Consider the following 24,243-nt stretch of genomic DNA (forward strand, 5'->3'; position numbering starts at 1 on the left):
TACTTTAAAAATATCTATCAAGGTGTGCTTGGGTGGCTCAGTCAGTTAGGTGCCTGCCTTTGGCCCGGGTCATGATCTCAGGGTCCTGGGATGGAGCCCCAAGCCAGGCTCCCTGCTCAGCGGGGAGTCTGCTTCTCCCTCTCCCTTTGCCTCTCACTCGTTCTCTCTCTCAAATAAATAAAATCTCTAAAAAATGCTTTATCAAGGGGTTCCTGGGCGGCTCAGTCAGTTAAGCATCCAACTCTTGATCTCAGCTCAGGTCTTGATCTCAGGGTTTGAGTTCAAGCCCCATGTTGGGCTCCACGCTGGGTGTGGCGACTACTTAAAAAAATGTTTATCAAAGTAGTAAATCAGTTTGTATCCGTCATCCTGCTTACCTCTGCCTTTGGACTGCTCCAGAACCCATCTAAGAAAGTTGGATTTCAAGTCCTAGCACTTCCAGGTTTCAAAGGAATTGACCTGTTTTCTTTGAGTATTCCTATGGCTTCCTTTTAAATATTTAGATGTCTCATCCACTGGGAAGTTACTTTGGTGTATAATGAAATGTACAGATCAATTTTATCTTTTTCTAAATATCTGTAGTTGTCACCAGACCCTTTATTAAAACATCCAGCTTCCCTCCACTGATCTGAGATACCGTCATTATCATAAACCAACTTTTCAGTTGGACTTGGGTCTGTCTCTGGACCTTCTGCTATGTGCTATTTATCTGTCTCTTCATGTGCCCGTTCCACGCTATTTTATTTTTTAGATTTTATCTTTATTTAGAGAGAACATGCATGTGCATGCGTTGGGGGTGGGGAGAGAATCGGAAGCAGACTCCGTGCTGAGCGTGGAGCCCAACGCTGGGCTCAATCCCACCACCACTGGGCTCAGTCCCACCATCGCGAGATCACGACCTGAGCCAAAACCAAGTCGGATGCCCAACCAACTGAGCCACCCAGGTGCCCACACGCTATTTTAAGTACAGAATCTTTGTAGTAATTTTTAATATTTGGTAGGGCTAGCCCTCCCTCTCCCAAACAGCACCTTTCCTTTCTGGGAGTTTCCTGGTTATTCTTACTGTTTTCCTATATGAACTTTAGAATCAACTTGCCTAACTCCAGAAAATAACTATTTTAATTGGGACCATGTTAAATTTATATATTAACCTGGGGGACATTTGCCATCTTTATGATGTTGAATCTTTCCCAAGAACGTGGAATGTTATTCCATTTGAACAAGTCTACTTTTCAGCAATTTTCAAGGTTTTTCTCCTATAGAATTTGTGCATTTCTTGTTAAATTTACTCTTAGGTATTATATCTTTTATTGCTGTTATAAATGAGCTCTTCACTTTCATCTTCTCTTCTAATTGATAATTGTATATAAGAAGGATATTTATATATTAACTTTATAACCTATTAAATTCTATTAATGTATTCATTAGTTTTTAAAATTGGCACTCTTGGATTTTCAGAAGAATTTATCTTATACAAGTAGAGATATCATTACTCCTTTCCTTTGCTGTTTTTATTCTTTTAGGGGTCTTCTCTGTTATATTGATTCATGCCTCAGATACAGTGTTAAATGGTAGTGAGATAGTTGATATGTGTATAGTTTTTCCCATTAAGTAAGATGTGGGCTTTTGGACTGAGGTGTATATATAGTTTTATAAAATAAGGAAGTATCCATCAATTCCTATTTTATTTAGTGTTTTTAATAAAAAATGGGTGTTATGTTTTGCCAAATGTGTTTTCAGTGTTTAGGGAGATGATCATATGATTTTTCTCCTTAGATGTATTAATATTGTGAATTGTTATTGATTTCCTAAGAATGAACCATCCTTGCATTCCCCTGATAAACTCCACTTGGTCACAGTGTATTTTTAAAATATGCTGCGGATTGGATGTGTTAATATTTTATTTACTGTCTTTGCTTTCATATTCATATGCCCATAAGCATTTTTGATTCCTGCTCACGTGTCAGCTGCAGTGCTCTGCCACATTGTAACCAGGGAACAAAGAAGATGAAAATCCTGCCCTGGGGCAACTCCCAGTCTAGTTTAGAGACAGACAAGGAGCTGGAGTTTGAGAGCAGTGTAGGAAGTTCTGGACCACAGGCTGGGTGGGCTGCCAGGGAGCAGAGGGGAGGCTAGAGCTCCTTTGGCAGGTGGATGGGAGTTCGGCTCACTGAGCACAGGACAGCACCGACATCCAGCTGGAGGGAATGGCAGACACGAAGCACAAGAAGGTTATGCACACTGTGTACCCTTTCGGGAGCTGCAGGGGTGCATAGTAACACAGCTGGTGCATGGGTGAGTAATGCACTGGGAAGATGGCAGGGGTTAGGATGAATGGCCTTGCAGCTGGAGAGTCTCGTATGACCCTGTAGGCCTTGGGCAGCTGTTGATGGGCATTCGGGAAGGGAACGAGGTGATCAGATATTCATCTACGACAGGTTGCTCTGACAGTGAGGGAAGATGGGCTCAAGAACGGCGTCGGGGAGCGCATGAGGAGGCCCCTTGCCATGGCCTGGGTGATGGAGGGTGCAGGCCTGAGCTAAGGCAGTGCAGTGGGAATGGGGTGGCAGCTTGTACCAGACAGATGTTGTCCATAGAAAACCCATGGGGATATGGGACAGAGGGAAAGGAGGAAGATGAGGGCTCTCCCCGATTTCTGGCCACAAGGGTGAGGAGCTGCTGCCGTTAATTGAGACAGAGAGTACAGGAGGGGGTAAGGCTTTTGTTCTTGTGGGTCTGATTTACGAGGATGGTTGTGGATCATAAAACTGTTCTGGGCCCTGTAGAGCTTGAAGAGGAATGTTCCGGTGGGTCCCAGTGGGATTCAGAGCTGGAGACGCGGGTCTGGGGGATGTTGGCATGGAGAGGGTGGTGGCATCCCCTGAGGGTGAGCTCTTCCCAGAGAGTGAGGCTGTGGACAGTGAACAGAGCATGGAGCTGTGGGACCAGGGACATTGAAGGCACAGGCAGCCTGAGGAGCCAGGAAGAGAAGTCAAGGAGAAGCCAAGAGAAGGGGAGGAAACTCGGAGAAAGTGGTGTCATGGAAGCAGAGAGGAGCAACTTCAGAGGGAGGTGTAGGTCAGATACCTCAGAAAGATCCAGGAGGTAAGCACGGAGGTTTCCCTTGATTCCGTGAATTGGAGGTCGCTGGAGATCTTTGTTGGAAGAGTTTCTGGTGCCTGGAGAAAGGCGGGCAATGACCGTGTGTCCAGGAGTGGGTGGAGAGGTGAGGACATCCAAGGTAGCATTTGAGTCATTGACGACACTAAGAGGTTAAGAGGTCCACTTTTGAGGCTCTTACGACCTTAAAAAGGAAGTTCTGGGGTCAACAAACTTGGGTGCAAAATCAGGTCACGTCACTAAGTGTGTGACCTTGGGCACAGCCTTTCTGAACTCGGTCATTCTCCTCCTTACAGTGTTAGAAGTGATAGGACCCCAGTGGGGTTGTTGTGAGGGTCTGTGAAATGGGTGAGATGACAGTCAACCTTCACTTTCTGTTTATTCCAGTGACTTTCTCTAGGAAGGTAAATTTTATAAAAGCAACCTTCCTACCTACCTTCCTTCCTCCCTCCCTCCCTTCCTCTTGTCAGTGGTCTGACAGCAAAATGGAAAAACCACAGTCAGAGCCAATGAGCTCATCTCCTTTTCCATGTCTTCACCTCCAAGCGGATAAAACGCTCATTTATTCCTTTGTAGGGTGACTCCACAGAAAATTTGGGAGAGCTCAGTTGACGAAAATAGCCACTCCTTTTAGCTGAGAAGCCATGAATATGGAGTGCTATTCCCTGTCACAGATGGAAATCCCTTCTTTGAGCCCTGCCCGGCTCAGGGGCCCTCCAGGGAGCTTGGCAGACTGCTCGTTTGGCATTCGCACTCCTGAACAGAGAGTGTGCCTCCCCCAGGGAGGGCGGGCGATGCTGCGGATCTGGGTAGCACCAGGAATTTGGGCTTATCTGCTTTCCCATCCGGTTTTATCTTTCGCAGACAGTTTTCTTTGCAGTTATGCTTTGCTGATCCTATCGCATCGATTCTGACCAGACTTTGTGGAGGAGTCTGGAAATATAGACCCCCTCCCCCACCAAGCGGTATTTCCTGCACACGTTTCAGCTCTCAGAGCCTTCTTGTAAACTCTTACCCAGAAAGGGTCAATATTCCTGTGCTGCTGTGGGGGTTAACATATCAGAAGGCTCTGGGGTAGCATGAATTCTTTTGATAAGCAGAACTATATCTAAATATATCTTAAGTGTTATAGGCCATGTTGCAGCTGAGGGGCTATTTTGACTCACCATTTCTGCTTAATGGAGTTTGAGTTGGACATTGTTGCCAACCACAAAAAGATCTTGGAAAAATGTTTAGCTCTCCACCCACAGCATGGTTTTAAAATTTTTGATAGTTCTTATGTACAAAATGTCTATTTTTATTTTTTTAAGGATTTTATTTATTTGAGAGAGAAAGTGCGTGCACAAGGGGGGGTAGGGGCAGAGGGGGAGGGAGGAGTAGATTCCCCGCTGAGCATGAGCCCTTTCATGCGAGCCCAAGCCCGTGTCTGGCTCCATCCCAGGACCCTGGAATCATGACGTGAGCCACTCTGTCCCCCCAAAATGTCTTTATTTTTAAAGTGTCAACTGCAAATAATAAGTTAAATCTCCTTTGCCACCACAGAGGTGACGAACATAAGCTTTCGATACTTCTTTATCTAATCTGAGTGATGTCTGAGATTTATAATTGTTAATTCAGAATTTTTTTTCTTTTCTGGGAACTTAAAGAGCTTGAGATTTTTCCGTGGTGTGATTCCATTTTTTAATTAGCAGTGATGAGCAGCTACACTTCCCCATGAAACACTACCATCTTATTTATCGCAGTTGCTTTCTTTGGAGATAGAATTGCTGCTTTCTTACGCCCTGCTCCATCTACATGGTGGTTTCATGCGGCAACGGGAGACTGACTTATTAACTGAGTAGGAAACCAAGAACAGCCCAAAGCTGTGGAGCTATCTAACCAGCTGGTTGCACAGAAAATAAACAGCCAATCAGGCAAACAGCTAACAACCACACTGCTTAAGAAAAAGGATCAGCTGCCTGGTTCAGCTGTGTGCCTTTCTGTGGACGGACGTCCTGGTCCTGAGCATGGTGGCTGCCCAGGTGGCCTTGAATGTCTTCCCTGCAGGCCCCCAGCTGGGAATGGGCGCATCACATCTCTGCCTAGCCAGGTGGCATGGCCATGGGGCTGAGGGCTAGAGGGAGAAGGATGGCAAGGGGAGAAATAAGATGAAGGGGAAGAGGAGGAGGAAGGACAAGAGAGGGGTGACAGAAACAGGAAAGAAAGGGGTGGGGGGTTGGTAGGCATTGTAGGTTGTCGACGATCCCAGATGTTTAGATGAGAAGGGACTGTCCTTAGATGAGGAGACAGAGTTGCTGTCTTGTCTGCAGCACTAATTAGCACTGGGATCCCGGCAAGCCAGCTTGCGCTTCATCCCTCCTTTGTAAACCAAGAGGGTCAGAGTTGGTGGTCTCTGCAAGTCTCTGAGAAGCCGGAGAGGAGCTCCAGGGCTATGGCGCCCAATCCTTGCTCCCACATTCCAGAGGGATATGCTTGACAAGGCCCTAGATGGATTTCTGGCCCAACTGGGAGCCTGAAGCTGTTCCTTGGGTTGCCATGTTTGTGGGACTCCCACCACCAGCCAACCAGGCCTGTCCCCCGGGTTTGCCCATCCACACAGGGGTGCTGCCAGCACCGTCATCCCTGAGGTTCCTGCGTTTGGAATCTGGATCATAAACGGATAGATGGGATTCTTCCTGTTTCTTAATAAAGCTGTTTACTTTATTGTCTTCTGTGTTTGTACACAGAAATAAACTTGGGCAGACAGAAAGACAATTGACTTTATAAGAGCAATTTGGTTAAGGAATGTCTGAGAAAAAATATTGCCTTAGATATAAAGATGCTTATAGTTCGGTTTTGGTTTTTTTTTTTATACACCCAACATCACCAAATAATTTATTTGGAATCAGAATTAAAAGAACATTTGACAGCTGAGAAATGTATGTTTATTCTGATACAGCTGTACAACTAATCTAGGACAAATTACCAAATAAATTTTACATTCCTCCTTCAGGACTGGGGTTTTTCGATGACTTCAAATTTAGGATCTTCAAATTTGAAGTCCGGGAACATATTCTTGTCTGTTTTACCATACATTTGCTTAAGCTTAAAAAGCTCCCTCTCTAGGTCTTGCTGGTACTCTGGGCCAGTATCAACGGGTCCTCTAGATGCCTGTTGCTTAGTTCTGTATTCTCTAATCTTGTCCACGAAGAGTTTCTGTACAGGATCAAGTTCCTTATTAAATGACACTGCTGTAACACCAATGTTCCTCCTCAAATGAACTGAGACTGCAGACCAAATGAGAGAGGAGAACCTGAAGAGCCTCTGAAGAATCATGGTGATTTTGTTACTTGCACTAGGTCCTGAGCTGCCAGAGCCTCCGCGGCCACCACCGTTCTCGGCTTATAGTTAGTTTTACATGAAAAAAAATCTGTCATACTGGTTAGGATTTATTTATTTTAAAGATTTTTATTTATTTATTTGAGAGAGAGAGAGAGCATAAGCAGAGGGAGAGGCAGATGGAGAAGCAGACTCCCCACTGAGCAGGGAGCCTGATGCAGGACTCCATCCCAGGACCCTGAGATCATGACCTGAGCTGAAGGTAGATGCTTAACTGACTGAGCCACCCAGGTGCCCCTGATTTGGATTTAGAAATAATTTGGGGGGAGTTCGTCCTGGGTAGCAGTCCAGGCACACCAAAACTCCAGACATTTCATTCATCTTTCTTTAAAAAAAAAACTACATCTGGGGGCGCCTGGGTGGCTCAGTTGGTTAAGCATCTGATATCACCTCACGTCATGATCCCTGGGTTCTGGGATGGAGTCCTGATTCAGGCTCCTTGCTCTGCAGGGAGTCTGCTTCTCCATCTGCCCCTCCCCCTGCTTGTGCGCTCTCTCTCAAATAAATAAGTAAAATCTTTTTAAAAAACCTCTACATCTAGATTTTTTTCTAAAACCTTTCTCGCCCCTTTGGTCCCCCCTTTTCCCTCTGCTCCTATGAATGTTTAGACAAGGCCTCAGTTGTTTAGACCAATATTTACATCCCCCGAGCCCACGACCTGGGCGTAACAGTCCCGCCGTTTTGAACGGTGGCCCGCAGTCAGAGGAGGTGGCAGGTGGCAAGCTGGGGGGTGGACAAGGTCCGTTCATTCATTATCCATTTTGTTTTTCTTCCCCGACAACTAACCCAGCTTGTCTTTAGCCCGTCCGCTTCCTATGAGATGTCCCCCTCTTATTTCAGCTGTAACACTTGGTATGTGCATTGTCACATCCCACTCAGGGAGCCCTATAGATACTAAAGCAGAGCTTCATCTGACCTTGAGCGGGACGAGGACAGTGGTGCCCGCACGGTTGAGGGCAGGCACAGAGCAGCGGGAGTGTACTTGACCCTCCACATTCTTGCACTCGGTTCTCTGCACCAACCCTGGCGGAGGCTGACTGCACACCTTGCCGCCGGGCACGCCCAACTCAGCACTGCACACCCTCCGCGTGTTTTCCTCGATCGTGTTCCCAGATGTCAGAGCCTTTGTTTCTCCTCTCGTCCTTTCCCCCTAAATTTGCTCCGGTAACTCTTTCTGGAATTTCTAAGAAGGCTTTCCACCCTGCTGGGCAGTGCACGTGCGCGCATGCGTGTGCTCACTCTGCAGGAGCCCGGGAGGAAGCCCGCAAGCTGGTAACGCGGTAGACAGCCAGTCTCAGGTTTCAGACATTGTTAGGCTCGAACCTTTATTGGAGGCCAAGGCAGCTCATAAAGCGGGCGGTGCCATTCCAAGGGCACTGAGCGGGGAAGGATGGCGGACTGTCTGGGCGGCCTGCGAGCGCAGGAAGGGGAAGCCCGTGGCAAGTCTGCTAAGGATGGCTTGATGAGCATTTTTGCAGCCAGGGTGGCAAGTGTAATACAAAGGTGTGGTTTTCCTAGGCCTCATCAGGCTCCCTGCTTCCTGTGTGAGGCAGCAACCCCGGGGAAGGAAGTTGCTGGCTGTGGGCTTTTTCTTGGTGGTAGTTTGTGCTAATTTACTTTTTTTTATGGAGTACTCCTTGTTATTAGTGATTCTCCATAATGGCTCTTTATGGTGGTCAGGAGGAGATAACAGAATGATGGAGAGGTGTGGGGGGCTGCCGGGGATCACCCGGAAAACCTCTGGCTCCCGAGGTTCCATCAGGCTCTAGTAGGATTTATTGTTTTGCCCATAGTAGATCTCCTGAACTCTGAGCCCTGGAGTGTGGTCATGGTATTATGAATTTTACATTTTGCTGGGATCTGTGCACCTACCAGACAGTAATTTTTTTTTTTTTTTGAACATGTGAATTCTCCGGGGATTTCTGGCCTTTGGGGAAAAGAAAATCTCCCCCTTTCCACTTCTGTATGATGGAAACATCCTGGGAGATGAGGGAAGAGGCTGCTGGAGGAGGGGATGCTGGTGGGAGGATATGGTGAGGAGGGGCGTGATGCCTGCCCCCTGACCTGGCCTCCTGTTCTAGAAGAGTGAAAGCCACAGGGATGAAATGTGAGCGTGGCTCCTTCACCGGGGTGGGTTCCAGTCTAGGTATTTCTGGATCAGCTAGTTTGGAGGCCCTTGAATTTCTTGTTAGTTGCTATGACCTTGTTTTTGCTCCATTTCATGTGGTTGTATTCATTTCTGGTTTGGAGAATAACAGAAATGTGGGAGTGCTCACCAGATGCTCAGAACAGTCCCAGGTATTCCAGGGAGGAAGCCTGGTTTCACTGGTCGGAACTAAGCCAAGAGGGCAAGCTCAAGGCCACACGCCCGGACACGGGCCCCTGATTTAATTTCTGCCTTCATCTGAGAGTTGATCTGCATGGTTGATACGGCACTGCCTCTGCTGTCTGGTGAGATGGTGACGCACGCTCACATCCAGGCTGGAGGCGGGTCTGCAGTAATGAAGGAACCCCGCTCCCTCCAAGGCTTGGATCTGCCACGCAGTGAGAGGGGAAATTCACTAGGCTGGTTTCAAGTCCTCTGGGGCAGAGTAACAAGGAAGTGGGCTGGTGTTTTCCCCAAGACATGAATGGGGTCGCGCTCGTTCTGAAAAGAAGCACAGCAGTGTTCACTGCTCTCTGTAGAGCACACATCAGTGTCTTTTTAAAAGGATCACGAACTTTCCAAGCCCTCTTTATAATCCTTACACAGGGCAAAATTCAATATAATATGTCGATTTAAATGAACACCATGAATTTTTAATGTTATCTGTCACCTCTACTCCTGGACACCTCAGAATATCCTTTTGAATCATTAGCATTTCATAATCCTAGAACTATAGCAGAGAAGGAGCCTTAGAGGTTCTGCAGTCTTGGGTTACTTTTGCTATTTTTTTTTTAAAGATTTATTTATTTTTTAAAGAGAGGGAGAGAGAGTCACAAGCTGACTCCCTCCTGAGTGCAGAACCCAACATGGGGCTCCATCCCACAGCCCTGAGATCAGGATCGACAACACAGAGATCAGGACCTGAGCTGAAACCACAAGTTGGATGCTCAACTGACTGCACCACGCAGGTGCCCCTGGGTTACTTTTGCTCTTAAGAGCATGGTTCCTGCAGCCAGACCCCTGGGGTGTGAATCTTGGCTCTGTCATTTGCAGCTCTGTGGACTTAGAGGGACTTGCTGCTTTCTGCCTCAGTTTCCTTACTTGGATAATAGCATTAACAGGAATAATTATTTCATTGGTGTGTTTTGTCTGACACATAGTAGGTGTTCACTAAATATTAGCATCCAAACTGCCATTTTATAGAAGAGAAAAGTAAAACTGGCATCTCTAGATGGTGACCTCCTGACCCCAGGATTCATTCCACACAATTAACATCCAGTGTATTTATTTTCTACTTCTCTCATGCTCCATGTCTGTCCATCTCTTGGTCTGGCCAACATTTCTTTGGCTGTTACTGTATGGTGTGTGGTGGCCGGACTTGGCACCGGGACAGAAAGGTGGTTAGGACACAGCCCTGCCCTTGAGCCTCCCAGCCTGGGGGGTGGGCGGGTGCTGAGCTCCAGGCCACCGTGCTGTGGCCCTTTCACAGCGTCCCCGCAAGGGATGGCACGGCCAGCTATGGAGTGGGCTGAGATGGTTTCCAGAAGGGGTGATGGCCGCATTGAGGCTAATCAGTGAGTAGGAGCTGGTGGGCGAAGGCTGAAGAAGGCGAGGTATTCCAGGCATCTCACAAACAGAGAGGGGCTGCAGGAACCCTGAGGATCGCAGTATTGCCAGACGTAAAGTGTCCAAAGAGGGGAGCCCCTACACCGCCTTCACAAGAAGTTAAATGACAACGTGAGCTTTATATGCCTGGCTTAACAACCAATGAAAGCACGTCAGACAGCAAGATAGCAGTGCTACACCACACTCACAGCTGCATTATTCAGCAGCCCTGAGGTGAGAGCAACCCAAGGGTCCGTCAGCGGGTGAGTGGACAGACAAAATGTGGCATATATACAATGGAAGGAAATATATAAAATACATATATATTAATATATATAATATTTCCTTAATATACAAAAAGGAAGGAAATTTGGACACCTGCTACCACGTGGATGAACCTCCAGGACATTATTCTGAGTGAAATAAGCCAGTCACCAAAGGGACAAATCCTGTGTGGTTCCACTTACAGGTGATGCTTAGAGTTGTCAAATTCATGGAGACGGAATGGTGTGGAGTGATGGTTGGTGGGGGAATGGGAGGGCTGGGGGGAGGGGGATGGAGACTTGACGTTTAATGATAAGGAGCTTCAGTTTGGGAAAATGAAACAAGTTCTGGAGATGGATGGTGGTGGTGATTGCACGAACATGGGATGTACTTAATGCCACTGAACTATGCATTTAAAAATGCATTTAAAATTTTATGTTATGTAGACTCCCCCCCGCCCCATGCCACCCACAGCAGTGTAAACTGTGTCACAGAATAGTGATCTAGGGGCTCCTGGGTGGCTCAGTCAGTTAAGCGTCTGCCTTCGGCTCAGGTCATGATCCCAGGGTCCTGGGATCGAGCCCCGCATCGGGCTCCCTGCTTGGCAGGAGGCCTGCTTCTCCCTCTCCCCCTCCCCCTGCTTGTGTTCCCTCTCTTGCTGTGTCTCTCTCTGTCAAATAAATAAATAAAATCTTAAAAAAAAAAAAAAAAGAATAGTGATCTAAGGGAAGAGACGTCCCCGTGGATTGCCTGGGCAGGGACACTTTCCTCCAGTGGCTCGTGAAGGGTGATCATGACAACATTTGTTGGTCTGACCACCACCTGCTTCCAAGCACGTTATGTGCAATCACATTCAATCCTATGATTGGGTATGGTTACTGTCCCCATTGCACAGATGAGGAAACTCAGCAAGGTTAGGGACCCAGGCCCGTGTCCTGCAGTGGATGTGGGGCGGGGATAGGATGGGGACCTCCCTGTGAGCCTCCCTACAGTCCCGTGGGAGGGACGGGGCCAGGTGAGGGCCTGTGGAGGGATGCGGGAATTGGCCCCTCACTGCCACTTACCTTCTGAGAAGCAGCCTTTTTATTTGTGCCTGTAAGAGTTTGAAGGTTTTACACGGGCTGTCATCCTCACTGAATAAACCCATGAGGCTGGCCAGTTCATCTTTTTGAGGGCAGCACATTAGTGGTCACCTGCATAATAGTTATTAATATAGTACTATGATTATATTGCACATTTTGCAGTAAACTAAAAAAAAAAATGACTTATTAGCTCTTAGGTTCTTTTTTTTTTTTTAAGATTTTATTTATTTGAGACAGTAAGAATGAGAGAGAGCACATGAGAGGGGGGAGGGTCAGAGGGAGAAGCAGGCTCCCCGCCGAGCAGGGAGCCCGATGCGGGACTCGATCCAGGGACTCCAGGATCATGACCTGAGCCGAAGGCAGTCGCTTAACCAGCTGAGCCACCCAGGAGCCCCGAGCTCTTAGGTTCTTGACAGCGATATGTTCAGTGGCAGCAACTCTCTTCTGAATTTGCCAACACATTTTATTGTGGGCATTGCGTTTTTGGAGTTGGACCAAACGGACGCCTTTAAAGATTCGATAGGTGGATACAACCTTATATTTAAATAGCTGCTTTTTTGAGGTTACTGTACTGGGCCTTTGCCACTTGGTTTCCCAACTCTGTAACATTCCTTACAGGGATGTGATGGCTGGATATAGGGGTTGGGGGGGTCCTGTCTTAACTTCATTTGACAAACTGGAGAAAGAAAGGAGAGAGAGGCCAAGAGATCTTTCTTCGGTCCTGTTCAGCAAGTGTTCGGACACATCTGCTCCATGCCAGGCACTGTCTGGGCCTTGATCACCGTCACCAGTGAGCTCACTCAGAGCCTCACACTCCTGCCTGCTCTCTTCTGGAGCGCTGCCGTTCTGAGTTGGTGGGATTTCAGGGCTTCACGAGATACTTGCCGTTTTATAATAGGTGTCTGACTCTTCCCAGGTTGCGGGAAGGGAATTTGGCCATAGCGTCCCTTACCCCCATAGCATCGACATCAGACTCTAAAACCCCCAGGCTTTTCTCGCAAAGGTTCTCCTTCAAACCATTCTCGTGGGTTCTGGCTAATATGGAGTTTCTTCTGGCGGCTTGTGCGTTGCTCATTCCTTACTGCCTTTCCTGCTTGAGACGTCCTGCAGGGTGAAAGGCTGGAACAGTGGCTTTTGTCTGAGGCAAAGCCATCCACGGCACAGTAACTGCTTTCAGATGCTGCCGAGGTGGCCCAGACTCGGGATGGTGACCCGGAGGTGAAAGGCTGCAGATCCCATTACAGCCTGGAGCCAATCCACCTCCAGACTCCGGGGCGTTTGGGCTGAGCAAGGAGGAAGGATAGGGTGACATAGGCGCTAGACCGCAGCGAGAAGTAGGCATGGGAAAGTCTAAGAGTGGGGCTTTAGTCTCTAGAGACATTTTTGTCAAAGGCATTGCCTATGTCAATACAAAAATATCAACGATGCAGTCCTACAATCTTGGAACATAGGGTGCGTGTCTAGAAGCTACATGTGTATTATCTGTGAACATATACGGTAGAAGGATGTGAATTACAACGCACTAGGTTCAGACGCGGGTTTTTGTTTTTTTTTTCTTTCGATAATCTCGAGAAAGGGTGAAATCTTAGTTACGTTGTTTAGCGCCCCCAAAAAGGAGCGCAGGTCCGAAACCATCTTAGAAGACTGAAACTCTCTTCCTTGCCCGGTCTCGGGTCCAGTTGAGCCTCCTCCCCTGGGTGTGGTTGGTGGGTCACCGTGCTGCGGGCATGACTGGCGGGGGGCTCAGCGAGGTGGTGACTTGAACACATAGCCCCAGAACAGGGAGCTGCCGGGGGTAATGAAGTAGGAAGCAGGGTAGCCTTCTGACCGTGAGGGTCTCCATGGCTCACCCTAGAAATACCAGCCTGCGGCCGGTTTCCATTGGCTGAGATCCTTTGAGATTCTGTCAAGTAGAGATTTGGGAAAAAAACAAAAAACAACAGGCACAAAAAATTAGAAGATATAATTTTGTGGCAAGATGTAGAGAGTCACTGAGTCCAGCTATGATCTGAAAAGAACAAAGAGGCCATAATCTAAGTTCTGAGATCTCTTTTATTGTATTCCTGTTTCCTCAAAAGCCTCTTTTTGTTTGTCCTCTAATTGTTTTCTCTTCCCGGCTAGAGTTCAAAGGGTAGAGCCGCAAGCATGGAAATGTTGCTTTTATTGAAAGTGGTGAAATTGTACCTCCATTTTTATTCCCTGTGAGACAGTGGGGTTACTTTTCCAAAAAGGTTGTTTGGGAAGAAATAGATCTACGGTCTACGGAGACCGTACCAGAATTTACTAGGAAGTAGGAAGTATTCTGTGGAAGGGGGCCAGAGACGTTCGAGAAAGACGCATCCTTGAGGTCTAGGCTGGGTTTTGTTTCTTTTCCTCCTGGCATCCCATCTGGTGTCTGGGATATTCTCCTATCCCAGATTTCCCTGTGTGTTTGCTATAGCTGGGCCTGCCCTCAGGAGCAAAAAGACTCTGGGCCTGCTGGTCATCCGTACCCACCCCTGTTAACTCCCTGGATTAAAGCTGCCTGCCATTGGGAGGGAGACTGGCAGCCGAGGGCATAGAAGGAGCCGGAGGCCCTGACAGGTGTTATGTAATGAGCCACATCAGCTACGCTCCCCAAGATGCTGGGGAGGCTTGGGAATCTCGTTCACGCCTTTCATGCTCAATATAAGGCTTCAGGGACACCCGGTGGGTCACTCCTGCTTTTAACTGTGCCTTCAGCTGCTGTGGGGGCTACGGCTGACAGGTTGGGCCCACAGGTGATGGTGCCGCTGAATTTCAGATGATCCTTCTTTATTTTTTTTTAAAGATTTATTTATTTATTTGAGAGAGACAGACAGACAGCATGAGGTGGGGGGGGGTGCGGCAGAGAGAGAGGGAGAAGGAGACTCCCCGCTGAGCAAGGAGTTTGATGCGGGGCTTGATCCCAGGATCCCGAGATCATGACCTGAGCTGAAGGCAGATGCTTAACCCACTGAGCCACCCAGGCGCCGCTGAATTTCAGATGATGCGTTCTGTGACTTTTGTAGGAGATGTGTACTTATGAGCAGAACCTGGTATGAAGCATTTAGTACTCTGGTACTTTGGTGAAGAGGCAGTTTGCAGGAAGCTGTGCCGTGGTCCCTGCAGGCCATTTGCTGTAACTTCTGCAAAGACAGACAACCCTGCCTTCATGGATCCCTAGTTCCCTCTGAGCAAACACTATCTTTTAACAAAGGAGCGTGCTAAGTAACCCTCCTTGCAGCTTTTCCTGGGTCGGGGGTCATGAGGAGCGTGGGCTAGTGTGGGTGCCCTTGAGCTTGACGCGGCAGCTCATCAGGGCGACCAGGGGAGCTGATGTGGACACGGTGGTGGCTGGCACCCGGGCATCTGGGCGAGCCGGCCTCCAGGGAGCCGCTCGCTATGGCGGGGAGGGGGTGGGGGTGGGCGCTGGGATTCATTGCCTTTTGGTTTTGATTTTACTTGTCTTCTGGTGATGGATAACGGTGGTAGAAGTTTGGGCCTGTTTCTGATTAGTGAAATGACCCTTCACCTGAGACTAAGTGCAAACTGCTCTTCTGAGCCCCCTGAACCCAGGTTTTTCTGATGGTGAGTTTAATGGGCTCCGGGCCTGTGTTTTGGCTGAGAAAATGAAAGACGTGGTGTGTGGGTGATTGCAGCTTTTTGTTTAGAGAGAAGGAGGAGGGGTCACACTGAGCTGGTATAGACTCGGCTTGGCTTCCCCTCAGGAAGGGAACGCTGCAGGTGGAGGGCCGGCTGGGGGTACAGGCGGGGAGTGTCTGTGGCTGCCAGATGAGGGCACCATGCATCCGGGCAGAGACTGCCTTGTCCCTTAGGAGAGGACCGTGCCGAGCTCAAATCCCACCCCACCTGTTCTGTTACAGGAGACAGCCTGGACACCACAATGATTTCTATGCCTGGAGCTGCTTCTTCAAGTGATTCTAGAACATTCAGGAAATAGAACATCTAACATGTGCTGGGCATTGTATTAGGAGCTTGGAACTTTCAAGTACAACCAAATAACTGAGTTTGACCTTGGAGCTGCTACCCTGGGTTTGGGGTTGTGTTTATTTATTTATTTATTTATTTATTTTTAAGGATCTTTGAGAGAGAAAAAGAGAGAGAGAGAGAGAATCTGAAGCAGACTCCACGCTGAGTGTAGAACCCAAGGTGGGGCTCGACCTCACAACCGCGAGATCATGACCTGAGCAGAAAACAAGAGTCGGATGCTCCACCAGCTGAACTACCCAGGCGCCCCTGGGGCTGCGTTTTAAAATAAAAGAAGTGCTGCTAAAGTGCTTTTTTCTTAGTCTTTTCGGTGATCAGATTCTTAGTCAGCTGTGTCTTGGTGGTCTTTATTTTAAGCGTTTTCTTTTTTAACTGTGGTAAAACACACCAAGTTTGCCATCTTAAGGGCACAGTAAAGCCTGAAGCACGTCCACGCCGTGCAGCCGTTCCCCCCCGTCCACCTGCAGGTCTTCCTCTTCTTCTCACACTGAAACTCTGAACCCGTTGAACAGCTCTCCATTCTGCCCTCCCTGCTTTAAGTTATTTTGAAATAAAACAGTGCTGGAAGCACTCCAGAGAATGCTCTCGGGAGAAAGACCTAGATGATTCATTAAATCACTCATTCACTCCTCGAACATCCCTCTCGGCAGCGTCCCGCATGTGCCGCTCTCTGTGTTACATGTTCCAGCTTCCAAACCACATGAAACCTGGACTTTGGTCTCAAGAGGTTGATCAACTCGTAGAGGAGACAAGGGTGTACACAAATGGGTCCTTAAATGGGTTACAGAGGCTGCAGGGCAAGCGTGGAGGTGCCCCGGTACCCCAGATCCTTCCCAGTTCTCAGTGTGGGAGGGACTCCTGTCTCTGTCCTCGGTTGGAGCGTCCAACTTTAGGTGCTGGGGGCCATAGTCCAGTGGCTAGGAGAGGGTACTGGTGTCACTTTTAAAAATGCACACACCTGCAGTGCAGTCCTGAGCCCAGGTTAGCCTTTCTGGCCAAGGATGCTGGGCGGGTTTGTGGCAGTGGTAAGTTGGGGGGCTGTGGAAAGAACCAAACCCCAGCCATGGGAACATACTGCCCAGAGCGGTATCTGGGTCCCTCTGGAATCGAGAGCAGACTCTTGTCCTCGGCTGGGGGTAGGTGGGTGGGGGTCTGCCCCCCACGCCCCAGCCCAGCCAGTCGGAGTTGGAGACCTGTGCCCTGCCTGTTACTTAGCCGGCTCTCATCGGACCTTCTGCACTGCACTTTCTTCTCTCTGTCCCCCTCACACACAAACTCAATCCCTCCTCTCCCTTGAAATCACTTTCGTGCTGTTTAACCTCTCTACCCTGGTCCCCCTTCCTCTGCTGCTGCTTTTATGGTGGTTTCTGCTGATGGATCACCTGGAGGAGATGCCGCCGGCTTTGTGAGCAGCAATTAGTGCTCCCCCCGAGAAGGGGCTCGGTTGCCTGGTGGCCTTGGCTCGCAGGACGGATCGGGCCTTTCTCTCTTCACATGAAAGTAGGTTATCGATGAGCTCGGGTGCCAAAGCTTACTGCACGGGCTCTTGCCAACCCCTCCTGATCTCATCGTGGTGTACATTTTCAAGATCATATCACATTAGCTCAGGAGAATTCAGGAGAGAAAAATGTACTAGTAAAGCAAAAAAAAAAAAAAAAAAAAAAAGGAGAGAGAAGAAAATGATGATTTCTTTCATTATATTATAACCCAGATGAAAATGAAACTGACTCCACCGGGCTGTGTTCTGAGAGAACCCGCAGAATGTATGTGTGGAGGTGGGTGGGTTATAAGGCATGGAGACACCTAGCCTCAGGTTAAAAGGACTTTGTGTTTTGGTTTCTTCTTTGGATTCCTTGTAGGATTGGTTTTCTTGGGAAATCATGATTTTAGGGAAAAGATGAGACAGGGTGTGTAGCTGGCAAGATCCTTCTAGTGTCGGCTTTGTGAGACACGGAGGCGGTGCCGGCCACCGAGGGTGGGCTGGTGCTACTTTTGGAGACCAGGTTGTTTGTTGTTGGCCAGACTGTTGCACACGCAGGAATGTGGAATCATTCTTTTCTGTTTTTCAGTAGCTTTACTGAAATACAATTTACATGCCATACAATGCACCCATTTTGAATGTGCAGTCTGGTGGGTTTTAGTATACTCCCAGAATTTTGCAACCATTGTCCCCAGTAATATTAGAACATCTCTGTCCCTCCCCAAAGAAATGTGTTGCCCATTATCAATCAGTCCCCATGCGCCCATCCCCTCAGCCCCAGGAAACCACGGCTCTACTTTCTCTCTCTATGGATTTACCCATCCTGGACATTTCTTATGCATGGGAATCACGCACTACATGGTATTTTGTGACTGACTTTTTCACTCAGCACCATGTGGTCAGGGCTCACTGCATCGTAGCATGGAGCGGAATGGCATTCCGTTGTGTGGATATACACACTGTGTACCTGTTCACCAGTGGATGGCTATGTGGGTTATTTCCAGTTTTTCGCTGTTATGAAAAACGCTGTTGCGAACATTTGGGCATCAGTCTCTATGAGGACATATATTTTCCGTTCTTATGGGCTGATACTTGGGAGTGGAATTGCTATTGAATGTGGTAACTCTATGTTTAATGTCTTGAGAAACTTTCAAGCTGTTTTTCAGTGTGGCTGCACCATTTATGCTCCCGTCAGCAACAGATCAGATGTTCGTCCTCCGTTGTCTGTCTTTTTGATTCTAGTGGGTGTGATGTGGTGTCACACTGTGGTTTTGATCTGCATTTCACTAATGACTAGTAAGGTCCAGCATCTTTTCATGTGCTTATTCATCATTCTTAGGTTTTCTTTGGAGAAACGTCTAATCAAATCTTTTGTTCATTTTTTAGTTGGGGCTTTTTGTTGTTGTCACTGAGTTGTGAGAGTCCTTTATATATTCTGGGTAGAGGTTCCTTATCAGTTATGTGATTGGCTGGTGTTCTCTCCCAGTCTGTGACTTATCTTTTCATTTTCTTGATGATGTCATTTGAAGCACAGATGTTTTATTTTTGATGAAGTCCAACTTACCACTTTTTCTTTTGTTGCTGTGCTTTTGGTGTCTTATTTGAGAATTCACTGCCCAACTTGAGGTCATGAAAATTCATTCTTGTATGTTCTTTTAAGAGTTTTATAGTTTTAACTTCAACTTAGGTCTATGGTCCACTTCTTAATTAAGATCTTTCACTTTTCCTACAGTAAAAAATTTTCCTGGACTCATTCAGGTTTCAGTAAGATAGATGTGAATTTTCTTTGATGCCCTTTATTTTTTAACACAACATACCTAGTGGCCATCCCATGCTGGGTAAGTGTCAAGACTGCGGAGATGGCCGTGAGAGTTGGCACGTGGACAGGTGGGGGATAGATAGCCCTGCCAGAATCTTGCACGCATCTTTGGATGGATGACGGGGAGAATGGTCACACGGGCAACTTGCAGGCAGGAGATGGACTCCAGGACCTTGGCACTAAGCAAAGGAAAGCTTGACCTCTTGACCAGCATCACAGGTGACAAAGCAAATGAGCCATCAGAGCGAGACCTTGTGGGATGGCGCAATTGAGTCGTGGCTCCAGGGCAGTCTGCCAGGCAAGCTGTCGGAAGGGCAGGCAGTGATCAAGATTTTTGCTGGGGTGCTGTCATGTAGTTACTTGATAAAGCTCTCTCTCCATTCTTGCTTTCAGTGTTTTGAGGTTTTTTTTGCTTTTGTTTTTTTGTTTGTTTGTTTGACATCCTGCCCCTCACCCTCCTGCAAAAGGTGCAGGAGCTTTCTTAAGCACACCTTTGGTTTCCCTCTCAAGTCCCCCAAGGATCAGCTATAACTTTTGGGGAAGGGAGGGGGAGAGGTGAGATGCTAGGCTTATTTTTACCAAAAACCAAGACCAGTGGCACAGGATGGAAGTCACGAGATGCAATGACCTCATAGGATGTTCCCTCCTGAGGCATGAATCATAAAAGCAAGTTGAGTGGTAGCCTCTCGAGATGAACTTTAATACTTTGTAACTTGAGTTCCAGGCCAGGTCTCAAAACAGTTTGGGCACATTGCCAGACAGAGCTCAGCCCTCTGGCAAACTGAGTGATAGTGGAGAGCATGGGTTGGTCTTAGGTGCTGATCTCGGTTGTTTGTACACATACCTGCAGACCATCATCTGTACACACAAGTATGCACTGTGTGCACATTCTCTCCAGGGAAGCTCTGCTTCATGTTTAATGTTGTTCCATCCACCACTTGAGTTTAAAATCTTGAGGGAAGTACTGAAAATCAAATGGGGTCATCTCTCCTGCATGAAAATAAGAAGAGAGCCAGTATTTAAAATTCTGCATTTGTGTAACAAGTCAAATGTGGAGTACCAGTTCTCATCACAAAATGATACATGTCCATGGTTTACCTTTGGAGAGCAGGTTCTCCTTGGTGTAATTGAAATGAACTTTTCAGAATTCTCTTATTAAATATGGAAGCACACCTAAACCTCCCCACTCCCAGGGTACAGACCGAGGCTGTATAATATATAGTAGATGATTTTTAGCAAATGTGGCTCTTTGGTTTCTTCCTCCGAAACCCCAGAGGATTGACATAGGTTTATTACTGCCACAGTAGATAGAGATGTATTGCTGAATGCGTCTCTTGTTTACATCGAGAAAGTCTTTCCAGAGCACTTACTTAAACATTTCTCTGGGTATTTATATCCCTGTACAACAGGAAACCATATGATTCTAGATTGGAATCCAAGACACTCAAACCCACAGTTAATTTTCAGAGCCAAATTTTTTGTATTGCTTCTCTGGGATTATGCTAATCATCCAATTCAGATTCACTTCAACGCACATTTTTGAGAGCCTGCTGTGTGCTAAGGCGGAGCTGGAGATACCTGATAAGATGTGGTTCAAGAATGGTATAGCGAGGGGAGAGTCTGGACAGTATCCAGAGAGGCATGTTGTGTTGGGACTAAGTGAATCTAAACATCCTTTCCTAGGTTGTCTCACTGCTCTGAAATCAGCTCTGTGCTCCATCAACACTGTCGTCTGCCTTTTGTCTTTGCAGAGCCTGAGGGGTTGCCCTTTGCAGTCTTCATCACAGGGGTGGGCCGTCATCTGGTAATTTAACGACCGACATCAGGAATTCCCCAAAATAGGAGTTTACTCATATTTTTAATGTTTATATTTTCTCAAATTGGGTCCCCCCTCCCCGCCCCCATGTGTGCTGGTTTTCTAAATAAGAGCAGCAACAAATCCCCCCACGACGAGGTGTAGGCAGAGGTGCGTTGTGGAGATGCTGGGGGCATCCCCCGAGAGTTGTGTGAAACCTTCCCCAGCAAAGGATGGACCTGCTTCCTTACCTCAGGCCACACGTCATGCACCAGCACCTTCCTTGGAGTCTTCATTTCCCACATTATTTGGGTGCAACTAACCCAGCAAAGCAGCCTTAGTAAGTTATGCCCCGGGATAAAGCAACCTCACTGTGCCAGTGAGGAAAAGGGAATTTCAATAACTGTGTAGAGAGGAATGCTGTTGTTTGTAGAGAGGAACCCTGCAGGGCAGTGGAAGGTCCCAAGGTCAGGAGTCAGAACTCCTAGGGGCTCTCGTCCCACTTTCTGCTCTGAGAGCCATGTGGTGAGGAACTTACCTCCAATTTGGTCTTCCATAGAGTGGGAGTCTTCATACCTGTCCTGCTTACCTTTTAGACAAGAATCAAATGCAATAATTGAAATGTCTATGAAATTAAAGTGACATCATTGTCATCATCACCACCAGGGGAGGTGTGATAATATTGGACAAAAGGTCCAGTAGTTTTCTTACAATTTAATTGTCCACAATAAAAGATAATAAGAACTTTGGATAACTGGTGGGGTTTTTTTGTTTGTTTGTTTATTTGTTTGTTTTAAGAGAGAGAGTGGGGAGGGGCAGAGGGAGAGAGAGAATCTTAAGCAGACTCCATGCCCAGTGTGGAGCCTGATATGGGGCTTGATCTCATGACCCTGAGATCATGACCTGAGCCGAAATCAGGAGTTGGTTGCTCAGCTGACTTAGCCACCCAGGCCACCCGGATAACTGGTGGTTTGGCTAATGAAGTGAAGTGTTTCTTTGGTCACTTGCTTTGGACTAGCCCAAGAGACAGTAAAAGGGATGATTCGGGTTCTTGTTTTGACCAGATGCTCAGTGCCTCCTCTTGTGCTTTAGGGGAATGTGGATTGGAAGGCTCTTGGCATTTCAGTTTTGTGACAGAATGAGTAGTCATGGTGGGGTGGGGGTGATGAGATGGTAACTTAGTTTTCATGGCTTACAAGCTGATGTTAAACAGTTGGTTATTAGAGCATTTATTAGTCATGTGATAGGGTCAGTTGGTTAAGGGCATGGAAGGACCAACAAAGGATTTAAGATTAATTCATGTTCTTGGGCTCAAGACTGAGCTGACGATAATTTGTGGTTGAGGATCACCTTTCTGATCTTGGAGAAATTCAGGTTTGAATGTGTGAGAATCTGACTGAAGATTGAGACAGGAAACAAGGTGCAGATTTAAGACCCTGTAGGACATAGACATGGCTTGTGAGCTGCATGAGGTGGGGGGGCGGGTAGTGAGGCAGTTGTAGGAACAAGCAAAGCCCACCTCTCTCTCTCTGATAGCCTCTGTTTGCTCTAGGATTATGTTTTCATATTGTTATGTTTGGGTTGGATTTAATAGCTCAATTTAGGGAAGACATTTTAAATTTCCCTTTATGCTCTGCAAACTACTAACAAGGTAAGTTTTGAGAAACTAGTTCTCAAATAAATTCCGCTTGCACAAACATTTTAAACTTTAAAATTGTGAATCGTGTGCATTGCTGGTAGGAATGTCAAGTGGTGCAACTGATAATAGAAAACAGTATGGTGGTCCCTCAGAAATTAAACATAGAATTACTGTACAACCCAGCAATTCCTCTTCTGGGCATATACTGAAAAGAATTGGGAGCAGGGACTCAAACATATATTTGCACACCCATGATCAGTAGCGGTTTCATTCACAGTAGCCAAAAAATGGAAGTACCCAGTCATCCACTGATGGATGAATGGATACACAAACAAACTATATATGTGACATTTTAACACACACACATAAAAGTCAACCTTAAAAAAGAAAGACCATTCTGAAATGCTACAACATGGATGAATCTTGAGGACATTTTGCAAAGTGAAATAAGCCAGTCATAAAAGGACAGATATTCTGTGATTCCACTTACATTATGAGTCCGGACTGGTCAGACTCAGAGATAGGATGCAGAATGGTGGTTGCCAGGGTCTGGGTGGAAGGAACTGGGGAGTTAGTGTTTAATGGTACAGAGTTTCAGTTTGGGAAGAAAAAAAAGTTCTGGAGATGGATGGGAGTGAGCACAACAATGTGAATTACCACTAAACTGTACACTTAAAAATGGCCAATATGGTAAATCTTACATACTCCATAGGAAAGAAATGGTGAACTGTTCTCTTGCATTGGTGATTTTTTTTTCCTTGAAATCCTGGCAAATATAGATTCTAAAATTCTTCTCTTACATTTTCCAGTTCTGGAAAGTTAACTATGGTCATCCTTTTCTTTTTAATGTCATTTGCTCTAAAACAAAACAAAAAAAAAAACAAAAAAAGCAATGATATTTCCTAGGCTAAACACACCCTGTTAACATGTTCATTAACATGCTGCAAAGTGTAATTTAAAGTTTATCTCACTCTGTTGTATTGTTATACCACAAAGAGGCAATGTGTACATCAGGTTTTATACTAGCAGTTGGACTGTCTTGAAATGTGTGTTTGGGGGTGCACTCAGGACTTTGTGGGCCTAAGGCTGTGGAAATGTATGGGTCCTTTCTTTCTGAAGGAGACCCTAAATTCAAGGTAAACCTCATTCCTCCTGTGTGATGCTCCAGAAGTTAGAACTTTGTGTCTTCTCTTTGTGGCCAGGAAGAGGATCATCCTCGCTGGAGTTGTGAGAATGTTAACGGAAGGTGAAAGTTGCTCAGAGAACAGCCCGTAGAAGGGCTCCGAGCCAGCTGCCCATGTCATCAGGACCCTCTTGTCCAGACCTTCCTCTGTCTGTACCAGCTGTTATCTGAACCAAGCCACTTGGTTCGTAACCTTTCCATCTGAGACTGTCTCCTGGGCCTTTTGCCCGGAATTACATGGCATGCGGTCTGGACTCTTGATCGGAGGATGTGGGGTGTGGCCTCATAGCTGCCCACAGTGGAAACAGTCTCATTTCCCCAAGAGCAGCGTCTGCTGATTTTGAACACACCAGTTCCAAATTCCCGTGCCAGTGTCCATTTTCCTTTTCCCTCCATAAGATTCCTGAAATGATTGTCTTACATTTCTCACCGATGTCACTCAAACTTCAGCACCTTTGTAAAGCGTTCTTTGATTTCAAGAAAGTGGCCGTTTTCCCTTAGTGTTACAATGCCTCAGTTGCCCTATAATAGATGCATACCAAATATGTGTAAATATCAACATTTGTTTATTTGTGATCCTAGCTTTTATTGTGATAAAGTATCACCGAGATTTGGAAGACAGTTGGAAAGAAGCTACCTTCTAACATGGACACTAGTAAAATCAGCACCTATTAGGTGATGTCATCCATGTGTAGAAAACCTTTAAATGAATCCATTGAAGAAA

At 46.8% G+C, this 24,243-nt stretch overlaps 2 protein-coding genes across 2 annotated transcripts in view; one reads left to right on the plus strand and one right to left on the minus strand.

Moving 5' to 3' along the window:
- Positions 1–24,243, plus strand: part of KIF26B (kinesin family member 26B) — a 442,436-nt gene that overhangs the window by 6,882 nt on the left and 411,311 nt on the right. The window lies entirely within an intron of this gene.
- Positions 6,109–6,435, minus strand: LOC110580212 (ATP synthase-coupling factor 6, mitochondrial-like). Its single transcript, XM_021689869.1, has one exon. It carries the CDS (start codon positions 6,433–6,435, stop codon positions 6,109–6,111), a length of 327 nt encoding a protein of 108 aa, XP_021545544.1.

Source organism: Neomonachus schauinslandi, chromosome 6 (genome assembly GCF_002201575.2).
Source record: "Neomonachus schauinslandi chromosome 6, ASM220157v2, whole genome shotgun sequence".
NCBI lineage: Eukaryota > Metazoa > Chordata > Mammalia > Carnivora > Phocidae > Neomonachus > Neomonachus schauinslandi.